Raw genomic sequence first — 26,371 nt, 5'->3', positions numbered from 1 at the left:
CCAGCCATTGGCTCTCGCCACTGGCTGACCCAGCCCATAGTATTGCCACTAGGCAATATAGCCCGGTTCGAACTTCAATGCATTTACACCAGCTGAGAATCTGGTCCATTGTTTCAAAACAAAAGGAAAAAGATCTTCTTGATAGGATGCACCTGTTGAGAAACCATCACGGTCTCAAACATTCCCATCTCCACTGACGATTCACTCCCCTACCCAATTATTTGTAGGCTGTCCTGTATTTGTGGTACTCTGACTGTTCTCCCTTTTGGGGAACATGGTTTCCTACCTTCCTTGAGCTAAATCTTAGCACACTGGACCCAATTCTGTTCTCAATCTATCCCTACAAGCCCACTGAACTGAGAGTCAGTGGGGTTGTGTGTAAGTGTGAGCAGTGTCTGTCCTTGATCCTCATCTTTTTGAAAAAGAAACCTAAATGTGTAACAATTGCCCAATTTACCTAGGGAGGTGGTAGAATCTCCTTCCTTAGAGGTTTTTAAGGTCAGGCTTGACAAAGCCCTGGCTAGGATGATTTAACTGGGACTTGGTCCTGCTTTGAGCAGGGGGTTGGACTAGATGACCTTCTGGGGTCCCTTCCAACCCTGATATTCTATGATTCTAAAAAGGTGCATCCTGGGAGACACTTTATTGACAGATTCTTGTAATCACAGCCACACCGCCCTCCTTGCCAGCTGCTCTGTGCTTCTAGGCTGTTGGCAATGTGTACGCTTCACGGGCAGATCCATCTCGGTTCACAATTATCCTTGTATCATGTTCCTTGGCAGGATTTTCTCCCTATTATTCCAGGACTTTTGTGCTTTCCCAATTAGTTCTTCACCTCTTGTAAAATGGGGCCCTTGGCCTTCACCAGTGTAGCAGCTCAGATGTTTGATTATTTTCCATGCCCTGGAAAAGCTGGCTGAAGTTAAAAGCCATTTTTATCCAACTTCTTCAGTAAATCAAACATAATAGGCTGTCTCTGAATAACAGTGGACAGTGCCCCCCGTCTGTTTCTTTAAAAGCATCCAAAAATAACCCTAGACCTCATTCAAAGGTATTGCAGCCAGAATTTCCATTTAAAACATCAGTGTGGAGCAGGTGTGGAGATGGTTTCACTGTATGTTGTACAGATACCCACTGCATCGCTCTTGCCCTCTCTAGTCCCCCAGCAATGACAGCAGCTTCTAAAAGAGGGGCAGTTCCTATGTTCCAAACAAGGTGGACATGCTGAGCTAAACCCTGTTTTAAAGATTCCTTTTGGTGGTGCAGTTGGAGATAATTGCCAGCTCTTCCTATCCTAAACTGTCACATAATATTGCTGTGCAACATTCAGTTGTCTAGCACCACCCCAGAGGTGGCTGCATTTTGGTGGTTGGCGATGTAATTACTCTTTGTGTCCATGTGTTTATAAATTATACACATGTTCTGGAAGAATATATGACTAGTAAAATCCATTCTGTTATATGTAGCAACCTGCCAGTGCGGTGTTCTTATCTCTGCTACAAGGCTGTCTTTTAGCATGTCAGATTATAATTGCTTCTCTGATCAGCCTTTTTTATTATTTATATGGTGTATCTAGGCCACGGAACTGCTTTCCTGATGGCTATACCCACTCCCAGCACACACATGTACAGTGCACTTACGTATCATGCTGGCTAGTGAAGGATGGGTAGATTCCATTCTTCAGATCCTGGAAGAAATTTTAAAGTGGCAGTTAAAAATGACACACGTTCTCCCTCGTTAGCATGGACTCCATCAGGAAATGATTAACTTCCTTTATACATATTTATGTTTTTAAAAATATTGCTATCACCTGATGCTTTTGGCTCCAGGTTTGGTTTGGTTTGGTTTTGTTTTTTTTGCTCTTAAGAGGAAGAAAACACTGTTAATTCCCAAGATCTTGAAGAAATGTCAACTAAAACATGCTGAACAATTATTCAATCTGGTAATAAGCAGTTAAACAATCTTTCTGGAGAGGTGTCGAACAACGATCCATGTAGGTGGATCCCTGATCCATGTAGACTATTAGGAGTTTTCAGTGCTCTGGTTCTGATTAAATTGCTGCATCATCTCTAAGCATCTAAGGATATCTTGCAGGAAATGATGTACAATGTACAATTCTGCACCTCCACCTGATGTGCATGTACTTTTGGACTTATTTATGTGTCTTATCAGAGCACCTCAATTTTGAGAGCTTCTTGCTTGCTTCCATCACTCTCCTGATCATTTCCAGCTTCCCCGTGTCTCTGGATCATTTACCCTGAAGACCCCTCTGAACTGGGGGAGTTGCCTTCCACATCAAATGACAGGATGACATCCATGCTGGTGGAATGCTGACTGAACTTCACCGCCAGCTTGAGCACAGTCCGAGCGAGCCCGGTGTACACCTCCCCTTCCCAGATCTTGCTACAAGTTGGCTGCAGTTCAGTCCTGGATTGCCCGACCACGAGAGCTCTATAGGCTTTTGGCAGCTTGACTCTGAACTTGATCCAGCTTCGTTCCTGGAGCACTCCCGTCCTGGGCTGTAGCAAGATGCAGCCTTTCCTCCAAGTGCTGTACACTCGGGGGAATGGAAGCCACCGTGGCTCGGAAAAGCAGCGGACAACATAGTCGCAGACATGAGCAAAATCCTTGTGGTCCTTGTTCCTGCTGAAGAGCCCCACTTTGTAAAGGCCTGATTCAGGAAGCAGGATACAGACACTGACCTTGTTTCCCAGATGGGTGAGCAGGATGTATCTCTCCATGGGGTACTTGGTGTTGGTGATTTTGTCCTTACTCAGGATGGCGGCCACTTCGGTGTCTGACGGGGTGTGGAACGTGATGTTGCACTTACCCTGGTTGGTGTTGATGATGGGGGCAGGGTGGCTGGGGTTAGAAAAGCCCCTACAGCCAGTGCTGATCCCTGTCCCACAGTGCATGCTGAGGCCAGATGGGAAGAGCTCATTCTGGTTGATGGGACCAGAGCAACGAATGAGGAAGTTGGCTGCGTTTTTGAACAGGTCGTCTCCTAAATCTTTCACAAACACAGAAAGTCTGTAGTAACCCAGAAAAGGACACAGCACGTGACAACTCAGCTTCTCCTCCTCTGCTTGAGAGGCTAGGCACTTCGTGCTCAGGGAGGTGTCTAGATCTTTATTCACCAGCTGGTACGTGGCCAGCAAGGGTCTAGATGTCTGTAGCGTCAACAGCAAACTTCCTGTTGCAACAACAATCAGGTCCTCGCCACAATTGCTCTCCTCAATCCCAAAGTCTTTCCCCTTCGGATGGAGGCCCCAGAAATGAAAGGGGTTTTCAGGCAGTTCTTTCTTGTGCGACTCCAGGCACTTGATCTGATAGGAACACACCCAGCTATAGGAGTTCTGAGTGTCCGCTGGCCGAGCGAAGATCATCAGCTCAAACAAGCCCTCCGTAGGGGGGAGAACTTTGAGAGTCATGCTCTTCTCAGACACTGTCAGCATCCCATGAGTCATGCCTAAAGCTTCTTTGCTAACATCGCCACAGAGCTTGGAGAGATGATAGCTAAATTCTGCTGGATGTGTGCTCCTCAGCGACACTGTTGCTTCCCCGCGTTCTGTAGGAAGGGGAAGGGGTGAAACACTTAAGATCACAGTTCAGTCTGAGGATCATGGTAAACTTAATTCTTAGCCCAAAGCCTCACTCTTTAGTAACATCAGTAAAAGTCAGGTTCGCAGACATAATAGGAAGCAATCTGGATATATACCACTGGACTGGGAGTCAGGAAATCTGGGTTCTACACCCAGCCCTTACTGACTGGCTGAGTGGCCAGAGGTGAGTCACTTCTCCTCTTAGTGCCCCCTGTTTCCACACCAGTTAGATGGGAGTGATGAAATCGCCTTTCCCTTGTAAAGCCCTTTGAGATCTACACATGGAAAGTGCTTTTAGCGTTATTAGGTCGCTTTCCAGAGTGACCATTGTCAATGGGAGCTGTTCCCTGAACTTATTAGACTTACGTGGCAATCCCTGTGTCCCATCCAGATCATTACTTTAATAGTAGCTCTCCCACTGGTTGCGGGAATCAGAGGTGCAGATCTGACATGCTGCTATTATAGCAGCTGAGAAGCTCAGAGGATTGCAGCACAGCTGGGAGGAAATTCCACAGCAGTCAGCTAGACTGTAGTCAGACAAGTACCCCCCCCTTTTTTGAGGGGGTGGGGGGCGTCACCTTAAATAGAAAAATTCAGTGCGCTATTGTCTGGGAGGCAGCTCTAAACCAGGAGGAGGGGAAATGCCGGAGTTTCACAGAGTGTACCTGATGAATGACCTGGGTAACATTCTGTTCTGATTACACAGCTTAGAGCTCAGCTACACAGCACAGAGGAGTTGTGCAAATGTATTAGATTGCCTGAGGCAATTTACACCTCTGAGTCCCTTTTCCTTTTTTGAGCCTTTCTTGTTTGGCTTTTTAACTTTATTTTGACAAAGATATGTGCACATATCTTGTATTTTAAGGCAGAGGCAGAATATCTTTTAAGAGAAAACATTATTACATGAGGGAAAGATCTTTAGGAGGATGGATAGTGTATATCGGCACGTAGTGCCATGGAGTACTGGTCCATGCTAGGGCTCCAAGGCACTACTGCAATACAAACATATAATTATAGCTATCCAGGCAGCTGGGATTCTGTAATGTGCCTGAAACATCTTGGATACTTTACCCCTGTTCCTCTGTTCAAGGAAGCAGCAAAGTTGTCTGTGAATGTTTCTTTGGTTGGGAGGAGGGGTAGGGTACAGAGTATTCCCATCTGCTGGCATTTTTACTCTTTGCGTGGGTTTACATATGCCCCATGCTAGCCACCATTTTCCGCTCCTGGAAACACTGGGCCTGCCTGATGCACTAGGCCACTAAGAACATCCTGCTGTTGCATGATGCAATCTACTTTTCTGGTGGAGTGTCCTCGTTTGGTGAAGGCGGTTTTAAGTGTGTTAAGGAGCATGTTCTGTGGTGTCTGAGGGCCTGGCTGTAGATAACCAATTTCTCAGTGTGTTTGGGGTGATAACTGGATCTGAGAAGTAGATCGGATCATGCAATGGGCCACCCAATATCCAGAGTGAAACTCCTTCAATACAGAAAAAAAACAAACTCCAACCCTCCGACCTTACCCCTAGTTGTTACCTACCACCTCACACTGGAACACACGTGGTGGTGTATGACAAAACAATTACAAGTGATACTCAATGGGGACCACATCCTGAAAGAAATCTTTCCCATTCCCTCTCTTCCGGCCTTCAAACAAATCCCCAACCTCACCAAGCTCGTCATCAGAAGCAAGCTCCCCACAGACTAGGATGCACAAATTCAAAACCGCACCAAACCCTGCCAGAACAATGGATGCAAAACCTGCAGACATATATCCACTTCTACAATGATAAATGCCACCCCACAACAACACACCTTTCAAGACCCCTGGATCCTACACATACCTGTCACAACAATGGTGTACCTTATCCAGTGCAGTAAATGCTCCAATAACAACTGTGTGGGTGAAACCAGTCAATCACTATGCGCTCGAATGAACTCTCACAGAAAAGTGATAAAAGACAAAAAAACAAAAACAAAAAAACCATGTGGGCGAACACTTGCCACAAAATGATCACTCCATATCTGACCTCTGTCTTCTTTCTCAAAGGAAACACATAACTTTGCTAGACATTAAAAATCATGGGCTTAATAAAGACACTAGCTTTATAGCTTATTATCACAATCTGAAACCCATTAACTCCCCTTTTTTGCGCCATGACTGCAGGGCTGTTAATAGGCCACATCACCTTGAATGGTCCCTTAGAATACATGTTAACTACTTATGCAAAACAATCTGTTCCAACTTATGTTTAGCTGTGACACTTTGAGTACAGTTCCCAGACCAGAAGAGCTCTCTGTAAGCTCGAAAGCTTGTCTCTTTCACCAAGAAAAGTCAGTCCAATAAAAGATATTACTTCACCCACCTTGTGCCTTTAATATATTAGGACCAACATAGCTACAACAGCACTCCTTTCTAGCTGGTCATTTCCCATTCTGTATTTGTTCTTTGATTATTTCTTCCTAAGTGTAGTACTTTGCCTTTGTGTTTATTGAATTTCATCCTATTTATTTCAGACCATTTTGCCAGTTTAAGATCATTTTGAATTCTCAGCCTGTTCTCCAAATTGCTTGCAACCCCAGCTTGGTATCATCCTCAGACTTTATAAGTGTACTCTCTATGTCACTATCCAAATCATTTATTGAACATAACCAGACTCGGGACAGATTCCTGCAGGGTCCCACTCAGTGCCATTACAGCTTGATTGTGGGCCTCTGATAACATCCGATGAAGTGAGCTGTAGCTCACGAAAGCTTATGCTCTAATAAATTTGTTAGTCTCTAAGGTGCCACAAGTACTCCTTTTCTTTTTGCGAATACAGATTAACACGGCTGCTACTCTGAAATCTCCGGGAACTGTTTTCCAATCAGTTATGCACCCACGTTATAGCAGGTTCATCTAAGCTATATTTCCCTAGTTTGCTTATGAGAAGGTCATGTGAGACTGTATCAAAAGTCTTAACAAAGTTGAGCTATATCACATCTACTGCTCCCCACCCCGCAACCACAACATTTGTTACACTATGAAAGAAGGCTATTGGGTTGGTTTGACACAATTTTTGTTCTTGACAAATCCATATTGACTGTTACTTTTCACCTTATCTGCTAGGTGCTTATAAACTTATTATTTGCTCCATTATCTTTCTGGGTGCCAATGTTAAGATGACCGGGTTATAATTCCCAGGGTTGTCCTTATTCCTCTTTTTATAGGTTGGCACTCTATTTGCCCTTTTCCAGTTCTCTGGGATCTCTCCCATCCTCCATGAGTCCTTAAAGATAATGACAGGTTTCAGAGTAGCAGCCGTGTTAGTCTGTATTCTCAAAAAGAAAAGGAGTACTTGTGGCACCTTAGAGACTAACAAATTTATTAGAGCATAAACTTTCGTGAGCTACAGCTCACTTCATTGGAAGTGAGCTGTAGCTCACAAAAGCTTATGCTCTAATAAATTTGTTAGTCTCTAAGGTGCCACAAGTACTCCTTTTCTTCTTAAAGATAATAGCTCAGAGATCTCTTCAGAGCATTCCTTAAGTATTCTAAAACGTATTTTGTCAGGCCCAGCTGACTTGAAGATATCTAACTTGTCTAAGTAATTCTTAACATGTTCTTTCTCTATTTCAGTCTCAGTTACAAAGATGTAAGTTGTCCGATCATGGCTAACCTTTTTGGTGAAAACTAAAACAATAAAGGCATTTAACACTTTGGCCGTCACTATAGGATAAGAGGATCCATTTTCTTGGTTTGGAAGTCTGGGATGATGGCATCTGGATGTCCCTGATGCTTAGAAGTTTGAGGGTTCCATAAGGTAATTCAAGCTGCACTCATTGATAGTCCCCCTGCTCTGTTTTATGTTATATTTGAATTTGCTGACGTAAACGCTACTCAGGGTCCCTCCAGCAATTGGCAAGTCCCCTCACTCCATCAGCCGTTATTGATTCCTGTGCAGTTAAACACAGACATCCTGGTTTAATCGCATTTTGAACCCACCGTCTCTGCATAGGTGTAAATTATGAGCCAAGATGAAAGGCTATAGAGAATGAAGGCTATAAAGTCTCTTTAACTCCTGAAGGCTACAAAGGTGCTCTACAGCCTGTGACCTTGGTTCAGCAAGGTGCTGAAACACATGTTTACCTTCCATTGACCTCAAAGGGATTTAAGCCTGTGAATAAAGTTAAGCAGATGCTGAAGAGCTTTGCTGAATGCAGTTCTGCATACCCAGGGATTATTCAACCTACTGTTAAATGCAGCTGCCTCAGGGCAGCTGTGCTGCCCCCATCAGAATTTACTACATCATTTAAGTTAGTGAAACCTAAGTAAGAAATTGTTGATGTTCAGGGCATTCTAACAATATAAATATAACATAATGTAGTAGATCTGCCCTAGGTTCAGAGGCTTTTCATATGAAAGGAAGCTTTTCGTTATCAAAATAATTAATGGAAATTTTCAGTCCAAATCCTGAGTTTTGGTATTTGTCACAAACACCCAACATAAGTGTGAAGTGGCTGGGTGGTTGTTTTTTTTTTTTTTGCCTTGATTTGTTAAAGTTGTGACTTGGCTCAAACAAACAATAATCCTCTGGCAAGTCTCCACCGGAGACCTTACAGATGACAGAATTTATTAACTGCAGGTTTGCTTGTTATTAAATTTGGCCAACGTCAGTTTCCTAAGCTGCTGCCCTGGCTGGCTGCATCATATTAGGATCTTTAAACAGACAGAAAGAAAAGAACATTGTATTCAACCAAGCTGAAGATGGTGAGATATAGAGAACAACATGTTCTGCTTTGGGAGGGAAACTCTAAAAGATAATTGAAGGATACATTATAAACATATCTGGGGAATATTGAATTTATTCCATCAGTGTTCTGAAGATTCCTTTATATAGGAGAAGGCAGGTGAAACCACAGATGAGTTCCAATGCAGTTTCTGCATATATGTATTTTAATTCCATATCCTACCGTAGGAGAGGGGAATTTTTTTTGATAGGCCAGAGCCTAGTAACATGCCTAGACCACTGCCCGCAGCTGGAATACCAATTGTTATACTTATTGCTGAAAGCAGCTAGAAAGGCCATTTCTGAAACTTTAGCACAATTAACACACCAGGAGGGGAGAGGGAAGTGAGTGACCATGAGGTATAAACATGACTCTGTGCCCTTCTGACTTGAGCTGAAGAATACAGTTGTGCAAGATGGAAAGTCGGGCAATAACAATGAGGAGTCCTTATGGCACCTTAGAGACTAACAAATTTATGTGGGCATAAGCTTTTATGGGCTAGAACCCCTTCATCAGATGCATGGAGTAGAAAATACAGGTGCTGGTATAAATACATGAAAAGATGGGAGTCGCCTTACCAAGGGTGAGGTCAGTCTATAATAACTATTGCTATGTGCAATACAGTGGTTAACTGATAGAAAATTCTCTGCCTGCCATGTTGGAAAACTCCACACTTAACTTAGTTTCTGCTCAGAAGTTTATCTGATGGTTAACCTATGTAATACTAACAATTTGGGTATTTAAAAAAAGAAAAGAGATGAGGTTGGTGGGCACATGAACACTTGGAACACCTTGACCATTTCTTGGACCCCTCTCAAGTTCCCCTGCAGACAGAAGGCTTGCCACTGGAAGTCTACAGACATCCACCCAAGACCTCTTCAAGTCCTTGGGTAAATATTAATCTGGGATTAATGTGGGGGGCTCTATTAACCCATTGCAATGTGTGTAAGTTCTGAAGACTGAATAAAACAGAAGCTTTGAGTGAAAGCACTTTTGTTTGCCTGCTTGCATCAACTATCGGCCAGATGGGCCATGTCCTGATTGATTTATTTCCTGCTACTGCCTCCCAAATAGGGTTGCCAACTCTCCCGGATTGGCCATGAGTCTCCCAGAATAGGGCTAGATCTCCCAGAGGCTACTGAAGCCAATCCGGGAGATTTTAGGACACTGAAAGTCTGGTGGTGCAGAGGGGCTAAGGCAGGCTCCCTACCTGCCCTGGCTCTGTGCTGCTCCCAGAAGCAGCGATGTGTCCAGCAGCAGCTCCTAGGAGGAGGCACAGCCCCCACCCCGAGTGCTGACTCCACAGCTCCCATTGGCTGGGAACGGGGAACCGTGGCCAATGGGAGCTGCAGGAATGGTGCTTGCAGGCAGGGGCAATGCGAAGAGCAACCTGGCCGCCTGTAAGCCTAGGAGCTGCTACTGGACATGCTGCTGCTTCCAAGAGCTGCCTGAGATAAGCACTGGCTGGTCAGAGCCTACACCCCGAATCCCCTCCCACACTCCAACCCCCTGCCCCAGTCCTGAGCTGCCTCCTACACCTAAACTCCCTCCCAGAGCCCACTCCCAACCCCCCTACCCCAGGTCAAAACCTCCTCCCACACTCAAACTCCCTCCCAGAACCCACATGTATATATGTATGTCCCTTGGCCAAACACTTATGGTGGGTAGTAACACATGCCTACCCCACAGAGATGTCATAAGGATCATTACTTGTAGAGCACTGTGGGGGTTGCGGGGAGGAGGGCTATATCTTCCATCTTTGAGTCAAGGTATATACTCAACACTATCAGCAAAGCCCAGACCTCCTGAAATATGGCATGACTTGGATTTCCGGTTAAATGGCTCCTCTTGATCAAAACCTTTACCCTGTGCTTTGTTAGCAATCCACTGATTCTTCAGAACCGTTTCTTAAGCCTTGTAATAATTTCTAAGATTACTTTTCCCTAGAAGCCTTCCCTACTGATAAAATAAATGGCAGAAAAACCTGACTGACTGCCAAGGACGATGAACATTGGGGAAACTAACTAGCTGCAAAAAGGATTCTCAGGCAGGTAAAGGTCATATTGTTTCTGACCCAGAAAGCTATAAAACTACCACTGATTGGGGAAAAACCCTTCTTCCTCAGGAAATAGGACAGGAATGTTTCAATCATGCTTTATATTGTAATCTCGCTGCACCAGCAATATTAGAAGAAAGAAAACTCATGTCCCACTTTTTTGTTATGCTGCTGCCTATAGCAGAGTGCTTTGTGAACACTGAAAAGATGTTTCAGGGATCTTACAGCTATTTGTACTGTGAGATAGGGAAACAGTATTGTACCTACTTTAGGGATTGGGAAACTGAGGCACAGAAGGGATTAAGTGACTTGCCCAGATTAAGTACAATTCAGGCATCTTTACTCTTGGTTCTCCAGTCACTGTACCGCACAATGGCTCTGATTCAGGAAAGCACTTAAGCCCATGCTTAAGGCCCATTGGCTTCAATGTGACACATGCATGTGCTTAAAGTTAAGCCCCGTTCCTGAATTGGGGCCTATATCTGCAAAAAGATATCACCTTATAATCAGGACCTAGGAGTCAATGGCTGTAAACAGAGGTCCTTGCTTTGCATTTACCTGTTTTGAGAAGGGAGTGGTTTGGAGAAAGAAGGGAGAGCTGCAGGTTAAAAAACTCCGATGTTTTAAAAACTCTCTGTTCAAAGTCTTCCAGCGAGACACGCGGCTGCACAAGCTGCCATTCTGGCTCATCAGGCCAGTGGGTCTCAATGAAATGCTCAGGGTCGGTTAGAAAGAAGAAGTCATCATACCTGCAAGAGTGGGGAAACCAGGCCACAGCATGAGGACACGGCAAACGTTCATATCCCAGCCCCCTCCTTCAGCACTGAAGTCTGAGGATACAGCATCATGGACTTCAGCAGAGTTGGATCTGCTTAAACAAGGGGTGAATGCGGCCTCAGGTTTAGCGCACAGACATGTAGCATCATTTGGAAAGTGTGTAGGATCATGCTGCTTTCTGGGCTTAAATTCAGAATCCAGGGCTTTGGCCTTTCATCTCCTCATCATTCTGAACCCATTTCCTCCATAAGTTCTCTCCAGAGGCCCCACTAGAATTTGTGACCTTCGGCCTCAGCTGCAGATTGCCTTTCACACCCATCTGGTATGTTAACGCTGAAAAATGTTTGCAGGCCCCCAATAAAATCTTTATTGTACCTTGGCTAAGTACAATACCATGGAATCATACATGTGAGAGTCACCTATGGGCTCATGAAGTCATCTTGTTCAGTTCCCTTGGACGGTACAGTGGGGCTTAGCAGGGACTTCTATGATATTTTTTTCCACAATCCATAAGATCTCACTGTCCAGAAGTTTTTTTTCCCATACCTCCATGAACGACCTTAAATAATTCCTCTCCATTTAGGGTTTTATCACCCTTCAGGTATTGAAGCTGCTATCTTAATCTTCCTGCTTCATTGTTGTCACTCAACCACGCTGTATGTGTTTTGTTTCTTTAATTTTTCCTCACAAACCAGTTCTTCTGGCCGCTTAGTCATTTATGGTGCTGCTCTCCCAAGACAAGTTTTGTCTGTATGTTTCTAGTACTAAGAACATGGGATTGGAAAGGACCTTCTGGCCCACTGAGTCCAGTCCCCTGCTATGTAAGCAATCCCTTCACATTATCTCGTTCATAAATTTACCAAGCTCCATCTTAAAGCACTTAGATTTCTTGCCCGCATTCCTCCTATTGGAGTGCTGCTCCAGAACCTCACTCTTCTGATGGTTAGAAACCTTCTTCTGACTTGCAGCCTAAATTTATTCATGGATAATTATACCTATATTGAGATGCCTAGTGCTGAAAGCAGAATGCATAGATTCCAAGGCCAGAAGAGACCATTTATGATCATCCATTCTGACCTCCCGCACAATACAGGGCATTGAGTTTTATCCAGTGACACCTGCAACAAGCCCCGCTACTTATGGTTGAGCTTGATCAGATATTTCAGTAAGACATCCTGCCTTGGTTTTAAGACACTCCAACGGTTGATTGTTCTCACTGTTATGCTTTTATAGAAGCAGAACCAGATGAACAAATAACATCTGTACATCAGCCACCTTGACTCATTCTACTGTGACCTTTGAGTCACGGCAGGAGATTTGGAATCGCTATTAAAGAGCAGAGTGGGCTTAGCGCTCAGGTTAGGGTCTGATCCTGTGATTTGCTGAGGGCCCTCTACTTCCATTGACTTCAACAGGCGTTGAGGGCACTCATCACCATACAGGATAGGTTCATCAGGACTTAACCAACTGGACCAATGCCTACTATTTCCAGTGAGCTTTGGACTGGACCCAGAGAAAGCAGTTATCATTTGCCTGTTCCCTGAGACAATAGCTATCTATTCCACTCTTTCCCTTTCCACTCTTCAAAAACAACCCAAACAAGCTGATACTTTTCAAAAGTTGTTCCAAGTAAAAGAATTGCCAATTGCCAATGCCTTCATTATGCAGCATTAGAGTAGAAAAAGTCAAGTTTCTAACATCTAATGGAAAATTATTAGATTTGATCAATAATTTTGACTCAATCATTATTTACCTAGTCAGAATGGGCTGAGAAACCTCCAGCAATTCTGTCTAGAGCCTCGTAATGATAAAATGGCTGTGGAACTGGAGATTAATTACTTAAATGCTGACACATTTTTAATCAAAAACTCATGGTGGGAGAAAATGTATTATTTGACTATTCTTTAAAAATCTGTATTTACAAAAGCATGACTTTTAAAACTGCATTTTAAATAAAAACATGCATTCTGGTCCTAACTTTTCAGATTTTCACCTGTCAGATGCCCGATACTGTGTTTCAAAGTGGGTTGTAGTATTTTTTTTTTTTTTGGTTAGGTTCCCACCTATGGCTTGATCCAAATCTCATTGAAATGAATGTGGCAATTTTAATAGGCTTTGGATCAAATCTTTAGGTTCACAAGGCACTCCAACCATGGGGTGCAAATCCATACATGCAGCATCTATTTTAGGAGAACGATTTGTGGGTGGAAGGAGGAAATTAGGTTCATCTACTTTAGTGGCTTAGAGATGGATTGCAAAATGAATCCACCTCTATATGCCATCCCTGACCATCCCCATACAGGGTTTGATTCTCCTTCTGTTCAAGTCAATTGCAAAATGTCCATTGTTTTGAATGCTGTGGGATCTAGCTCATGATTCTCTATGCAGAATGGTGTGGGAAGTTATATGGGCAGGGTGAGGCAGAGATAGCATCCAGAAATACTGATTCCCAATTTCCTGCTATAATCCACAGATCACCATAGAATGAGCCCAGGTGGTTGATGTATAGGAGTTACTGATTTACATGTACAGTATTAAATAAAAGTGTCTCTCCAGTGTTCTAGGCCATGGGGTGTCAAGTGGGGGGGGGGCTGGTGATCCCTGGGGGTAAGGTCTGTGTTCAGGTTTCAGGGATTGCAGTTACCATCCCTTTCTTGAGGACTAGATGAGAGGGAGGGTGGGGACCCTGGACCTTTCTTCTGTTGTAACATGGAGTCACGCTATGGAAAGGCTGAGTGGCTACTTTAGTCACATCCAAAATAAGTGGCTTTCTTTATGTTTGGAAATGAGAAACGAGAGGTTATGGAGGGGTCAGTGTCTCACCTGGGTATAAACAATCTCTTCTCTGCATCCACGGTGCCTGCACCCCAGCATGCATCCAGCAGGTACCACTGTCCTTCCAGCTGAACTGCATTCCACATGTGGTTGGATTTCTTTTGTTGGCAGTTTTGCCCTTGTTGGTATCCGGTACCTCTCCCGTAGCCCGACACTTCAATGCAACTCACACCTGCCTCCCTGTGAGGATGGGAACATTCATCCACAGATTAGGCTGGAAACCACTCAGAGTTGGTGCTTAATTAACTGCTGGCCAGTCAGATGACATGATAGCTCAGACTTCTGTAGTCTCCTTTCCAGGATGTTTATGGTCATATGCTTGCTGTTGAGCTCAGGGCCTGCACCTCCATTGCTTTAATAGCCCCTTAGTGGAGCTTGCTAGCTCTGAGGATCAGCAATGACCTTCCCAATTCTTTCTTTATTCTTTGCCTAGGTCACGGTTCATTCAGACAATGACTTTTATTTTGGAATAAGTGTGTGACAAAAACAAGAAAGAACAAAAGTCAAGTCTCCAGGAGAGAGCAGGGCAACCTGTGAACGGACGTAATGTAGTACGGAAATAAACACATAACATGTTTTGTCCAGCAGTGCTAGCCACTCTCACTGTGTTGGTGGGAAGGAAAGATCACGGTTAATTTATACCTGCACATTTCTCGGCATAAATGGGCATAACCGGAGCACACGCCTCTTCCAGTTTGCCGGACCTGTTCTGGGGTATGGATCTTCTGAGATAACCCTAAGAAGCCATCCACATCATATCCTAGGAGGAGGAAATGAAACCACAACCATTATCCAGAGGCCCTGGCAACTCCCCCAAATGAAAGAAGAATTGGTAAAGAGCCTTGGGGACAGATCCTCAGCTGGTGTAAACTGGGGTAGCACTAGCAAATTTTCTGGTGAATCAAGCCTGGGGCTCCTAAGGCCTAGGCTAGTTCCTAATGACTATCCTCCTCAATCTAGACAAATCACCCTACTATGGGTCGAGCTGAAATGAAAAACGTACTCACGGATATTGTGACACAGCCACATCCATATTGCTCGCACGGTCTCCAGTTTGCTTCGGGCCTCATCAGTAATCAGCTGAACAATGGTCTGGACTGACGGCAAAGCCGGCTTTGATTTTATCTGGCAAGGACAGGATTTTATGTGAGCAACTTGAATGTGTATCACGATCCACAACATGCATTAATGTCTGTCATTTTGTATGGTGCTCACGGTAGGGCCAGACTCACTTGTAAGTGCTGGTCCCTTTGCATCATCCCGTGGTGTGAAAGGGTCAGAACATGGCTAGAACTTGCTAGCTGGGGATTCACACAGCATGAGTGAGTCATCCTGTGGCATAGAGCAGCCCTAAAGTTGCTCTAAACTCCACTTGGGCCAGAGCTGGCTAGGAACAGATTCCAGAAATGGGCATCTGCAAGCAGCTCCTAGGCAGTCCCTGCTTCTGCTAATTTCTGCAGTTACTGATTTCAGAGTAGCAGCCGTGTTAGTCTGTATTCGCAAAAAAGAAAAGGAGTACTTGTGGCACCTTAGAGACTAACAAATTTATTTGAGCATGAGCTCACGAAAGCTTATGCTCAAATAAATTTGTTAGTCTCTAAGGTGCCACAAGTACTCCTTTTCTTTTTTGTAGTTATTGAGCACAGCTGAGAATCTGGGCCACGGTTTCTAGGTGCTAGGTAAACAGGTCCAGTGGCTCCACTTGACCACTCTAGATTGAGTGACTGGGTTTCCTCCTCCCAAACCCCACAAAGCCTAACTCACAGGAGAAACCCTTATATATGCAAATACCCCCGCTGAGGTCAACGGCACTGCTCCCAGCTGGCTTAAGGCCTGATTTGGCTTTGAGTCTAAAGTTCAAGGGTTCCCTGTTGGGTCTCTTGCGGAGAGAAGCTCGTTCTGGGGAGCTGTCAGCTAGGTTGGCATGTGGGGAGAGGTGGAGGCTGTTCCTGACCCCAGAGAAGACCTGGGCCACTGAACAGCGGTGATCCCTCACCGGGAGAACGCACTGGACCCACGCACATCTGCAATGCAGATAGTTGCTTTACTATTGTCAGCATTCACAATAATAATTGCCGAGAGGGGAAAATGACAAAGTGCACCAGATTGCAGTACATTCAGTATTTTAAATAAGCAGGTGGGTGGTTTGTACAGCTCTCTATTCCCAGGATGCCTTTACTGTGTTTTTTGCTGTTGCCTTCATCTCTCCCAAGCTCCGTTTTAGCATATGAGGTAATCTCCACGGTCCTGAAGCAAAGCTTGCATGGAGACAAAATTAATTGCCTCCAAATCCCAAGCGACGTTAGCCTGCGGCTGGGTATGAATGACAGATTTCTACAGAACAGGGAGAGCAATTACTTTCAGTGCCGAGTAACTTGAACTTTTGCCTTCTCTTTACTTAACATTTGGTGCGTAAGTAACAAAAGGTTGCCAATTAAACTGTTGGATCTTTGACACATTATGGAGGTCTTGAGGCTAAGCTGGTGGTGTTTAGTGTAGGTAATAATTTGTTTGTGTGCCAATCCCTGGACCTCTTACACAGTCAAACATGTATCATTCCACAACTGCAGTTAAACTTTAGACCTTATAGAGCCCCACTCTCCAAACCTCATGTGGTTAGATGTGTCAGGGAGCTGGCTTGAATCTTACACCTAGTTTAGAGTTTATGAGCTTCTGATTGTCTTTCCAGTGGTTGGCCTGGAAAGAGGATCCAGTAGAATGCCTCACGGCTGAGAATGAGCAGGACTCAGGTGTATTGGATAGAAAAGGGATTCTGTATTGCAGCTGCTGGACACAGACAGACCCTGTGGTTGTCTCTGGTGCTCTCTCTCGCTTGCTCTTTTCTGGACAAGAAAGACCCTGGCTCTCTAGCCCCAACTACCTAAGCACAACTATTTGCTGCCTCATCTTATCACATAGGATCTCCTTAAGCTTTGGCCCAGATTTAACAGTCATGGCATGAGCTACTAAATGCAGCATGAGCCTGCCTACAAGTCTCTAATGGAGACTCTTCTTGGCTCAAGTCAACTGGGACCAAGATTTCCAGATGTGGCTGGTTTTGGCCTTACCTGACACCTTAAAAGGGACCTGGTTTTTAGAGTACTCAGTGTTTTTTCTGGAGAATAGGCCCCTCTGAGGTGTCTCGGGTTGGGCACCCCAGCCAACTAGTCACCTGTTGACTTGTAACCCCGACTTGATTTTGGGGCAAACTTAAATTATAGCCTGTGTTAATGCATATTAAATTACAGCTCTACTAATTTTACTATCTTAACCCATTTTAACATGGAAAGCAAATGTAAAAAGATTTGTTAAAGGCTTTGCAAAGCATGAGGCCTAGATAGTTAGCTTGAAGTGCATTATAACAGTTAACAATAGGCATCTTGTGATAAACAAGTAAACCACAAAAGGGCAGCTTACGCTTGAAATAAAAGACTTCTAGGGTTTTTTTTGTTTTGGGGGTTTTTTTTGGGTACATGTAACCACAAAGAAACCACATTCACGTATCAAAACTATTGGAAATGAATTGACACAAATAGCTTTTGTTAGCAGCTGTATCCCTGATTATGGTCCCCGCAATACTAAACCTGGGCAAAGGGCTGAGACCTAAATCAAATATTCTCCCAGATGTGGGAAGGATATAAGGAAACGATGGTCAGACCAACCCCTAGTTGGGACACCAGGGACAACTGAATGGCGGAATACGAACAAGCCCTCTTGTGTGATCTCCATTTCCTATTTTGTTCATCTTTGTCTCCAATGGCCACCATAAAGTTGTAAGTATGCACATGGCTGTAAATATATCGACTGGGGGGGGGGGGGAAGAAATTATCTGTACATATGTATGATTTAGGGGGTCATATTTATTCTACTCTTTGTGTAATCTTTGCTTACAATTTCAATTATACTTGTCTGTACTAACCAAAGCTCATACATTTGTGCATGCTTCACCAACTCAATACAATTTCTTATGTAGCTGCCTCAGTAAAAGAACCTGTTATTAGCAATAAGTGTGTTTGCATCTTAGGTTGATCCAAGGCCACACACCTGGGCCCTTCTTTTAATTTTGCTGGTGAGGAAAGCCATTCGTTCATGCCAACAGCAGCCTCCCGCTGTGATTTTTGTCTCAACTCATAAGGCAAAAAGCAGGCTCATCATTAGCCAAAGCATTAAAAGGCTGGTTTCTCATTAACAATATCTATATAGACCTTGGAGGAAGCTTGTGCCTACAGTACCTACCTGCTCGCTCACACGCAGAACATGAGCGTCTATGTGGCTGAAAACCTTTGAGTCTGGGAAAAGGTCTCGCCTTTTCTTTCTCTGGGTCACACTGGACCATGCCTGTGTCTTTCCTCTCAAGCCATCCATCCCTTCTCTGGAAACAGCTAGTGGAGAACAACTCTTCTCAGGTGGCTTATGGATGATAGCTTTCTTCAGGGTCATCTTGCTGCCGTTGTCAATTTTGTTTTCCCCAAACAGGAAAGTACGCTTGATGGGAGAATCCTTGGGGGCATTGGCTATTCTCTTTTTTGCCATAATTTCCTTCGGAGTGGTCTCCCCATTCCATCTGCTCTCCTTGGCAACCCTTTGGTGGAGCTTCTCAGAGGCGTCAGAGGGGCACCTCAGGGCTACATTGCCATTATAGAAGTCTGACATTTGACTCTCTCTAGTGGCAGTTGACATGGTATCTGGGGACGGGGACAGTTTTTCATTGTGGTTCCTACCCTGAGCTTGCCTCGCAGGGCCTTGGATGGGGTGGCTTTCATGGCAGTTGGCATTACTTGAGGAAGAGCAAATGGTGGACATTGATTTGCTCACTTTGACACTGTGGGGTTTGGACGACTTGCCAGAGTTGCAGTCCATCTTCATTTGTGCAGATGGCAGTTCGGTGGAGTAACTGCAAAGGTCTGCGAAGGAAAGGTAGAAACTCCTGTTCAAAGGAAATATTTACTCTGCATCACCAGCCTATGTGTTGTAAGTAGAGTCACTCTATATTTGATGCTTTGGAGCTGCAACCCACAGCACTGAAGGTTACCGCCGGTAAGAGAAGAGCAAAGGTGGGCTGGAATCACCCACAGTCTATGTACAGTCTATTGCAAAGCTATTTCCACGCATAGGACAATTTTTAAGGATGTCAAACCAGGGAAATTTAGCTGGGAAGAAAGAGTCAAAGGGAAATTGATAGAGGTATTTAAGCTTATTGGGCGTTGTGGCTCCCGTCCAGGGCTGGGATCTATTCATGGCTCTGACAGTGTCTCCGTATGTGTTCTTGGGCATAGTCGTGTCTCAGTTTTCCCTCTGTAATATTAGAATAATAATTTGGTACATCCCCCTATGTTAGTGCTGGGGTGAGCCAAGCCAGTACTCCATGCAATTAACACTTGAGTGCCTGAAAGGGGTATTTGGCACCCAGGTGTGAAAATTATCCCACAAAAGTTTATTTGTTGCCTTCAGTTTCATTAAGCTACTTGGTATCTGTAGAACAGCATTAGCTCTTGCTCCATCACATTTTGGTTTAATATATTGGTTTTGTTTTCTCCTACTGCTTAAGGCTGGTAGGGGGACAGGGGTGTGGGTTGGGGAGTGGAATGAAAGACCTGACCCTAGACTTACAGGATAGGTTGGTGTCACAGAGTCACTGGGCAATGTTCTGGAACTACTCCGTACGAAGCCAATCAGGACTCTGGCGGAGCCTCCTCTCTGTGAGCAGACTGTCTCCAGGTCAAGAAGCTTACATGGCTTTGACTTTCCTGGGTCTGACCTCGGAGCATTCAGCATCCCCTTTTTACACCGTGTGCTTCCCATGGCGAGTCTGCACATGCAGGACTCCTGGGGAAGCCAGAGGGCCCTGCACCCCAGCTCCACAGTCAGACATGACTCTCAGCTAGCCAGTAAAACAGAAAGTTAATTAGACAACAGGAAAACAGTCCAAAACAGAGCTTTTAGGTACAGGAAACAGGACCTCGCAGTCAGGTCCATCTTGGGGCCAGGGAGGTCAGACCCTGGGTCCGGACCACCCTCTCTTTCCCCAGCCAGCTCCAAACTGAAACTCTCCAGCCCCTCCTCTGGCCTTTGTCTCTTTCCCAGTCCAGGAGGCCACCTGATCTCTTTGTTCTCCAACCCCTTCAGTTGGCACCTTTGCAGGGGAGGGGCCCAGGCCATCAGTTGCCAGGAGACAGGGTGTCAGCCATTCTCTGTGCAGACAGCTTCACACTGGCCCTCTCAGGTTCTGCAACAATCACAGCACCCTTATCCCACCACCTAAATAAGAACTGCACAGGGGAAACTGAGGCACCCACACAGTGTTCAGAGAAACCATAAGAACATTCCCACTTCGTCACAGTGGGTTAATCCCATAGATGGGAAAGCACTCCTGGAACTTGTTCCTGTGTGCCTTAAGCCTTCCCAGTAGTACTGGGGGGGGGGGGGGGAGAAATATCAGCAAAACACGTAGTGACACCAAGACATTTTGCGACTTCGTGTCAGTTCCGTCAAATTTGTTTGTGTAAAAAAACAACAAAAAAAAACCAAATAAAAAAAATTCTGAAACAAATTGACACTTTTGAAATGGAACCTTTTGATTTTTCCATTCTTTCCCTTCCTCTCGGTTTATTAAAATCAAAACCCTTTAAAAATGGTAGAATAGAAACAAAACGTTTTGTCTGGTTTCATTTTGACAAAACTGAATCCAATGGTTTAGTTTGACCCACGTTATTTTTTCCCATTTCTTCGATTCACCAAAAATGCTGAAAAAATTCATTCCCAGTTTGACCCCAAACCATTTGTGTTTGTGGCAGTGAACTGAAAAATCCCCTCTTGCCCCAGCTCTACTTCCCTCCGTGACTGGGGAAGGCTTCCAAGTGCTGCTTGTTGTTAGGTTGGGTTTGTTTCTGGTTTTAAATAACAAAATGACTGTTTGTGAAATGCAAAAAGCATGCCTTGCTGTGAAGCACTCAAAGTGCAGCCCAGAAGTGTCACTTGCCGGATCCCTCCGGCTCCTTGCATGCGGAGGCCGACTGGATTTTCAGCAACTCCTCTAACTCTTGCCTGACTCTTCCAATGAAGTGACACATCAGTCATCGCTATGCTACCCTGCTGTCTGCTTTAAAGGGGTGATTCTTTCCCCGGTATGCTGAGGCAGCTCCATTGGTGGGTGATTGAGGTGGCTGGCCATCACAGCAAGACATGCAAAGAGGGTCTTGCATGCGAGACAAGTGTGGTGCAGCTCCTGCTGGTTTGGCCAAGAAGAGACTTCCCCTTAGCTCCGCTGGTAGAGAATCAGGGTGCTCCTTGTCAGGATCTCTGCGGCTCTGATGCGCAGGGCGTGCACAGACTGCATCCCACCACCAGATGGGAGACCACGAATGAGACACACCTGTTCTAGGTGTTAGTACAATATACATAATAATCTAATACCCTCCTGAAGGATACAACGCTGTCCCTTACACTTAATTTGCCTGCCCATGAACTGGGCCAAGGGCGGCAAATGTGAGCTCCCAGAGGAGTCCAAAGGGGCATGATTTACAACTTTTCAGTCTTTTCAATGTGCATCTCAGCAACTGAGAATCCCTTTTCATGTTAGTTAGATACTTCCCCACCACCTTCATAGTAGCTGCCATTTTATTAGCTAGCTGCACTCTTCCCTATGTAGGTGCTTTACAGTAACGGTTCAGTGTATGATGCTCTGAGGAGCTTTCTTTGATGCAACCTCTCATAGAGGGTTTGCCAAGAGCAGAACCATTCAGCTTATGGGTTGACCCCACAGCTTGAAGACACCACATGGTCTAGATTTACTTTAGGACCGCCTCTAAAGCTAGCTGCAGCCCAGCTTCTAAACAAACACGGGCAAATTTTTCATGCCCACCTTTTTGCACATACAAGTCGCTCATTTGTAGTGTAAATGCAAGCAGCTAGTGGTGCAATTTGTGTGCACCAGTGAGTGCCTGGAAATACAGGTTGGTGTGCAGGTTGAAAATTCTGAAACTTTTGCCTTGGCTAGCTTGCAGGTACAGTGACAATTGCCAGTTGTCAACTTAGCAATGAACTCGCAGCAAAATAAGCCCAATCTTTCTCAACTTGCTCTCTCTGTACTAGTTCCCACAAGGTAAAGGAGGCAGTGTGGTTTTGGGGGTAAAACACTGGCCTAGATAGCTGGAGATTGGGTTCTAATCCCTGACCTGTGGCATGATCTTGGCTTGTCCGGTTAGACTATAAGTTTTTAGAGCAAGGTCTTTTTCTCTCTCTCTCACTATGCATTTGTGCGGTGCTTGGAACAGTGGAGCCCTGATCTTGGGTTGGGACCTTTAGGTGCTATGGTAGTACAAATAATAAATAACACTTAGGTGCTGAGCAGCCTTACCTCTCATTGAGACCAGGTGGCACTGAGGACACTCAATTTCACAGGATAAGTCCCCCTGAGAGGAGGGAATTAGAATTATATGAGTAACACTCTTGTTATCTACTTTGTATAATCACTAGGCTGACCTGGGAGATGCTGGAATGCTGTCACTGTGAAATGATTCATTCTGTACTTGTACAGTCTGCAAGCCAGCAACAAGAATTGTGGGGATTCCTTATGGTTAGGTGAATTGTGCCTTGGACCAGCTTTGTCATTGGTTCCTAATAGGACTGGCTGGAAAACAAGAATTCCGTTTTGCAAAATATGTGAAGATTTCAGAATTTGATTTTGTTCCGATGCAGAACAAAAATGAGACCTTTTAAAAAAAAAACCAAAAAAAACACGAGAGACTGATAGATTGACCTAGAGCTGTGAAATTTTTAAACAGAACTTTTTCACCCCAAAAGGCAGATTCAGATTGATTGAACCATTTCACAAATTTGAATCAAATGTAACTAATTCTTTCAATTAAAAAAAAGAGTGAAGAGATTTCAATTGAACCCTTTTCAAATTATTGTTGCCAAATGCTTTGTTTTCAAATTTTCCAAACTTCACTTTTATTTTAAAAAGGTTTTTTTTAAAAAAAAAAACACCCCAAACAGGTTCTTTGACCCCCAAATTTTTTCTTCAATTCCTCAGTTCAGCCTATGAACCAAAAATTCAGTAGCTACAGACAGACTCTCTCATCCAACAATAGCCCAGCAAGTACCTTAACCCTCTCGCTCTCTGTCACTGTCTCCCTGTTTTGACCAGAAATTCTCCCAGCAAAAGTTTTGCCCAAACAGATACATTTCTGCAAAAAGTTTTGGTTTCAACAAATTTGCATTTTCTGACTGAAATAATAATAAAAGTTGAGTTGAAAAATTCTAGGCCAGCTCTAGTTCCCAGAAGCGGGACAAGCTGCTGTTTTGATTCTTCAGCATGGTTCCTGGTGAATGTAGTGTCCTGGTGCTTGTGATGTGCTGCACGTAAAGCGTGTGTTCCAGTGAGCACATAGCAAGGTCAATGTGCTGCATGCAAGAAACTGTTGTCACGGGTGGGATCATTTATGTGAGTGGCTGTTGGAGAGTGACATGCTGTAGCCCTGTTGCCTCCATAGAATCATAGAAGATTAGGGTTGGAAGAGACCTCAGGAGGTCATCTAGTCGAATCCCCTGCTCAAAGCAGGGCCAACCCCAACTAAATCATCCCAGCCAGGGCTGTGTCATGCCAGGTCTTAACCTCTAAGGAAGGAGATTCCACCACCTCCCTGGGTAACCCTTTCCAGTGCTTCACCACCCTTCTAGTGAAATAATTTTCCTAATATCCAACCTAGACCTCCCCCACTGCAACTTGAGACCATTGCTCCTTGTTCTGTCATCTGCCACCACTGAGAACAGCCAAGCTCCATCCTCTTTGAAACCCCACTTTCAGGTAGTTGAAGGCTGGTATCAAATCCTGCCCCCCCCCCACTTCTCTTTTCTACAGACTAAATACCCCAGTTCCCTCAGCCTCTCCTCGTAAGTCATGTGCCCCAGCCCTCTAATCATTTTCGTTGCCCTCTGCTGGACTCTCTCCAGGATAGCCTCTTTCTATACCCACTGTGCAGATGCACATTTAACAAATCACTGCAAATGGCCTTTCTCCTGCTCCAGCTGTGGACGGAATAACACTGAAATACTGGTATGAATATGAAGTCTGTTGTATAGAGACGTGCCCCCATCTCTGGAGATAAGAGTGGGTTCTAAGGGGATGGGCTGCTATTCGAATTTGAAAAATAACTCAGGCAAACCTCCTCCCCTTCAATAGGGAGGAAAAGCCGGTTGCGTTATCTTTTGGCTCACGGCCAGGGGCTCAGTCTTGAAGCTTCAAAAACCACAGGCAGGGCTTTCCCGTTTCCTGCCTGCACAGGCTGTAGCCTTGCTTGTAGGTAAAGGAATCACAGAGCTAGAGTGGCTTTGCAATTTGCCTTGGGGCATCTAGCCAGTGTGGAGAGGCACAGGTGTCCACCTCACAAAGATTTGCCACCCCAAGCAACACTAGCTGGTTCCCTTACGGGCAGCCCTGCCAGGAGGCTGGAAACAGAAATGACTCTTCCCCCAGCAATCAGGACCAAACTGTTCCTGGGGCCCTGCTGGGAAAGCTTGCACTGCTGCTGCTCTCGCTGTACCTGAGCTGGGGGTTAACAGGACCTTGAGGGAGAAGGGAGATGACCTACAGATATTTTCCATTTCTATGACTCAGTTCCCAGGACAATCAGTCCGATGCTGGGAAAGTCACTCAGAGAGCCTATAACAACCCTCTCGCAGCTAAGGGGCAACTCGATGTATTTGCTGTTTCTGTATTTCCTCTGTGTCACAAAACAGATCATAGCTGAGACACTTATACATGTACATAGCCAAAGGAAAAACCTTCAGACACTCCCATAGCTCATGCAAGGAGGCAGAGCCCCTGCCATCTCTCGATGACTGGCTGACCGTAGAGTACCGGTGAGCTCTGGGATGGGGCAGGCCATTGGCCAGTCCGTGAGCAGAAGGGAGACCCACTGGGACGCAGAGAATTTGAGGTTAGAGTGTGGAGTGATAGGTCAATGAAGACACCAGCTGAAATGCGAAACGTCAAGCAGCAGCCATCCACCCCTTATGCCGTGGGAATTAGTTTGTGTCAGAATGACAGCACCGGCTAACATACCTTAGAAAACAAATATAGAACAGTGTCTGAAAGCCCAGCCTTACGCTCAATGAACGACCATGAACAAGTCTGGCCTCTGCCCGATTCTCTTCAAACACTATGTGCTAAATAGTCACGTCCTGCTCATGGAGGACAGGCAAGCGTGCTGCAGTCATAGATGGAAGCTGAGGTTTAGCAATAGTTGGTTTTACTTACCTCCCTAGTTGCTATGTGTCCGTGTCTCGCTGCAGTCTGCCAAGGTCAGGCAAATGCTGGTGGTTCACAGATCCCTTTTATATGCTTCTTATCAGGCCTGGGCTGTTCTCTTCTGCACCTTGCCAGTGCCAACTGAGCTAAAAATACTACAGAGAACTGGGGAACACGGCGGGCACTTTGCAAGGTGCAGGCACTCCAGAGGGCCTGAGAGTTCTGCACAACGATTGGCCAGAGCGTATTTATACCCATATTTATATAGGAAGCGATTCTAGTGTGAGAGAGAAGCTACTTTTTCATAGCAGCAGCCAGCACTTGCAAAGGCAGTGTTTGCCTTCTCTCCCCAGCCAACTCTTCAGAATCACTAATGGGAGAAACAAGTGGGCTGTGGAGGGGGCGCGTTCTGGGGGAGAAAAAGAAAATGGATGGGAGTTTTGTTTTTCTCCGGGGGCAGGAGTTTGAAAATGAGGGTCATGCTGCTTTTTCTTCCCCCCACCCCCAGCCTCGGTTTGCAAATCCTATATCTTCCTCAAGTCATAGCAATCTCAGCCCGGGAGGGACCTAGTTTCATTGCAGCCCATCTTGCTCCTTGCAAGGTGGGGGAGTTCAGCCAAGAATACCCACTGCAGCAGCAGGACTAACAGTTCCAGAGGTGGGGAGTGAAATTGCTTCTCTTTAGATTCTTAGCCTCTTCCCCAAAGAACTGTCTGTCCTGCGTTTGTACAGTGCTGACCACCATGGGGTCCATGACTGGAGCTGCTAGGTACTATTGTAATGCAAATACAGTCTCAGGACGATGCCCTGGCATCTCTGGGCATGTATATGCTTTATTGGTATTATTGTCTAACTGTCTTTCACTAAGGCTAGGTCTACACTTAAAGCTGGAGGTGTAATTGCCAGCACAAGGAGACACACACATGCTAGCTCTGATTGAGCTAGTGCACTAAAAATAGGGTTGCCCCAGCAGCATGAGTAGCTTGCTACCTGAATACACACCCCATGTCTCAGAGAAAACCATTCTCAGGGCTGCTAGCCCATCCTACTGCCTACACTCTGATTTTAGTGTCCTAATTTGATCAGA

At 45.1% G+C, this 26,371-nt stretch overlaps 1 protein-coding gene across 1 annotated transcript; it reads right to left on the bottom strand.

The window, feature by feature from the left end:
• Positions 1-627: 627 nt before the first annotated feature.
• LOC119855202 (kyphoscoliosis peptidase-like) lies at positions 628-25,463 on the bottom strand. Its single transcript, XM_038400849.2, has 8 exons — positions 25,294-25,463; positions 22,390-22,444; positions 18,270-18,937; positions 15,041-15,158; positions 14,676-14,793; positions 14,022-14,213; positions 10,980-11,170; positions 628-3,568 (listed from the first exon to the last, which is right to left on the bottom strand). Exons 2-8 carry the CDS (start codon positions 22,394-22,396, stop codon positions 2,253-2,255), a joined length of 2,610 nt encoding a protein of 869 aa, XP_038256777.1. The 5' UTR covers positions 22,397-22,444; positions 25,294-25,463; the 3' UTR covers positions 628-2,252.
• Positions 25,464-26,371: the final 908 nt, after the last annotated feature.

This window comes from Dermochelys coriacea, chromosome 4 (genome assembly GCF_009764565.3).
Source record: "Dermochelys coriacea isolate rDerCor1 chromosome 4, rDerCor1.pri.v4, whole genome shotgun sequence".
Lineage (NCBI taxonomy): Eukaryota > Metazoa > Chordata > Testudines > Dermochelyidae > Dermochelys > Dermochelys coriacea.
The sequence above is the reverse complement of the archived record's forward strand: the minus strand, read 5'-3'. Positions and strand labels throughout refer to the sequence as shown.

Bases quoted from the DNA above. Each gene is read 5' to 3' on its own strand.
- LOC119855202 (XM_038400849.2), bottom strand. The intron at 15,159-18,269 runs GTAGGTACTGTA...TGTCCTTGCCAG, and splicing joins TTCTGCGTGTGAGCGAGCAG to ATAAAATCAAAGCCGGCTTT. The intron at 14,214-14,675 runs GTATAAATTAAC...CCATCCTCACAG, and splicing joins TTATGCCGAGAAATGTGCAG to GGAGGCAGGTGTGAGTTGCA.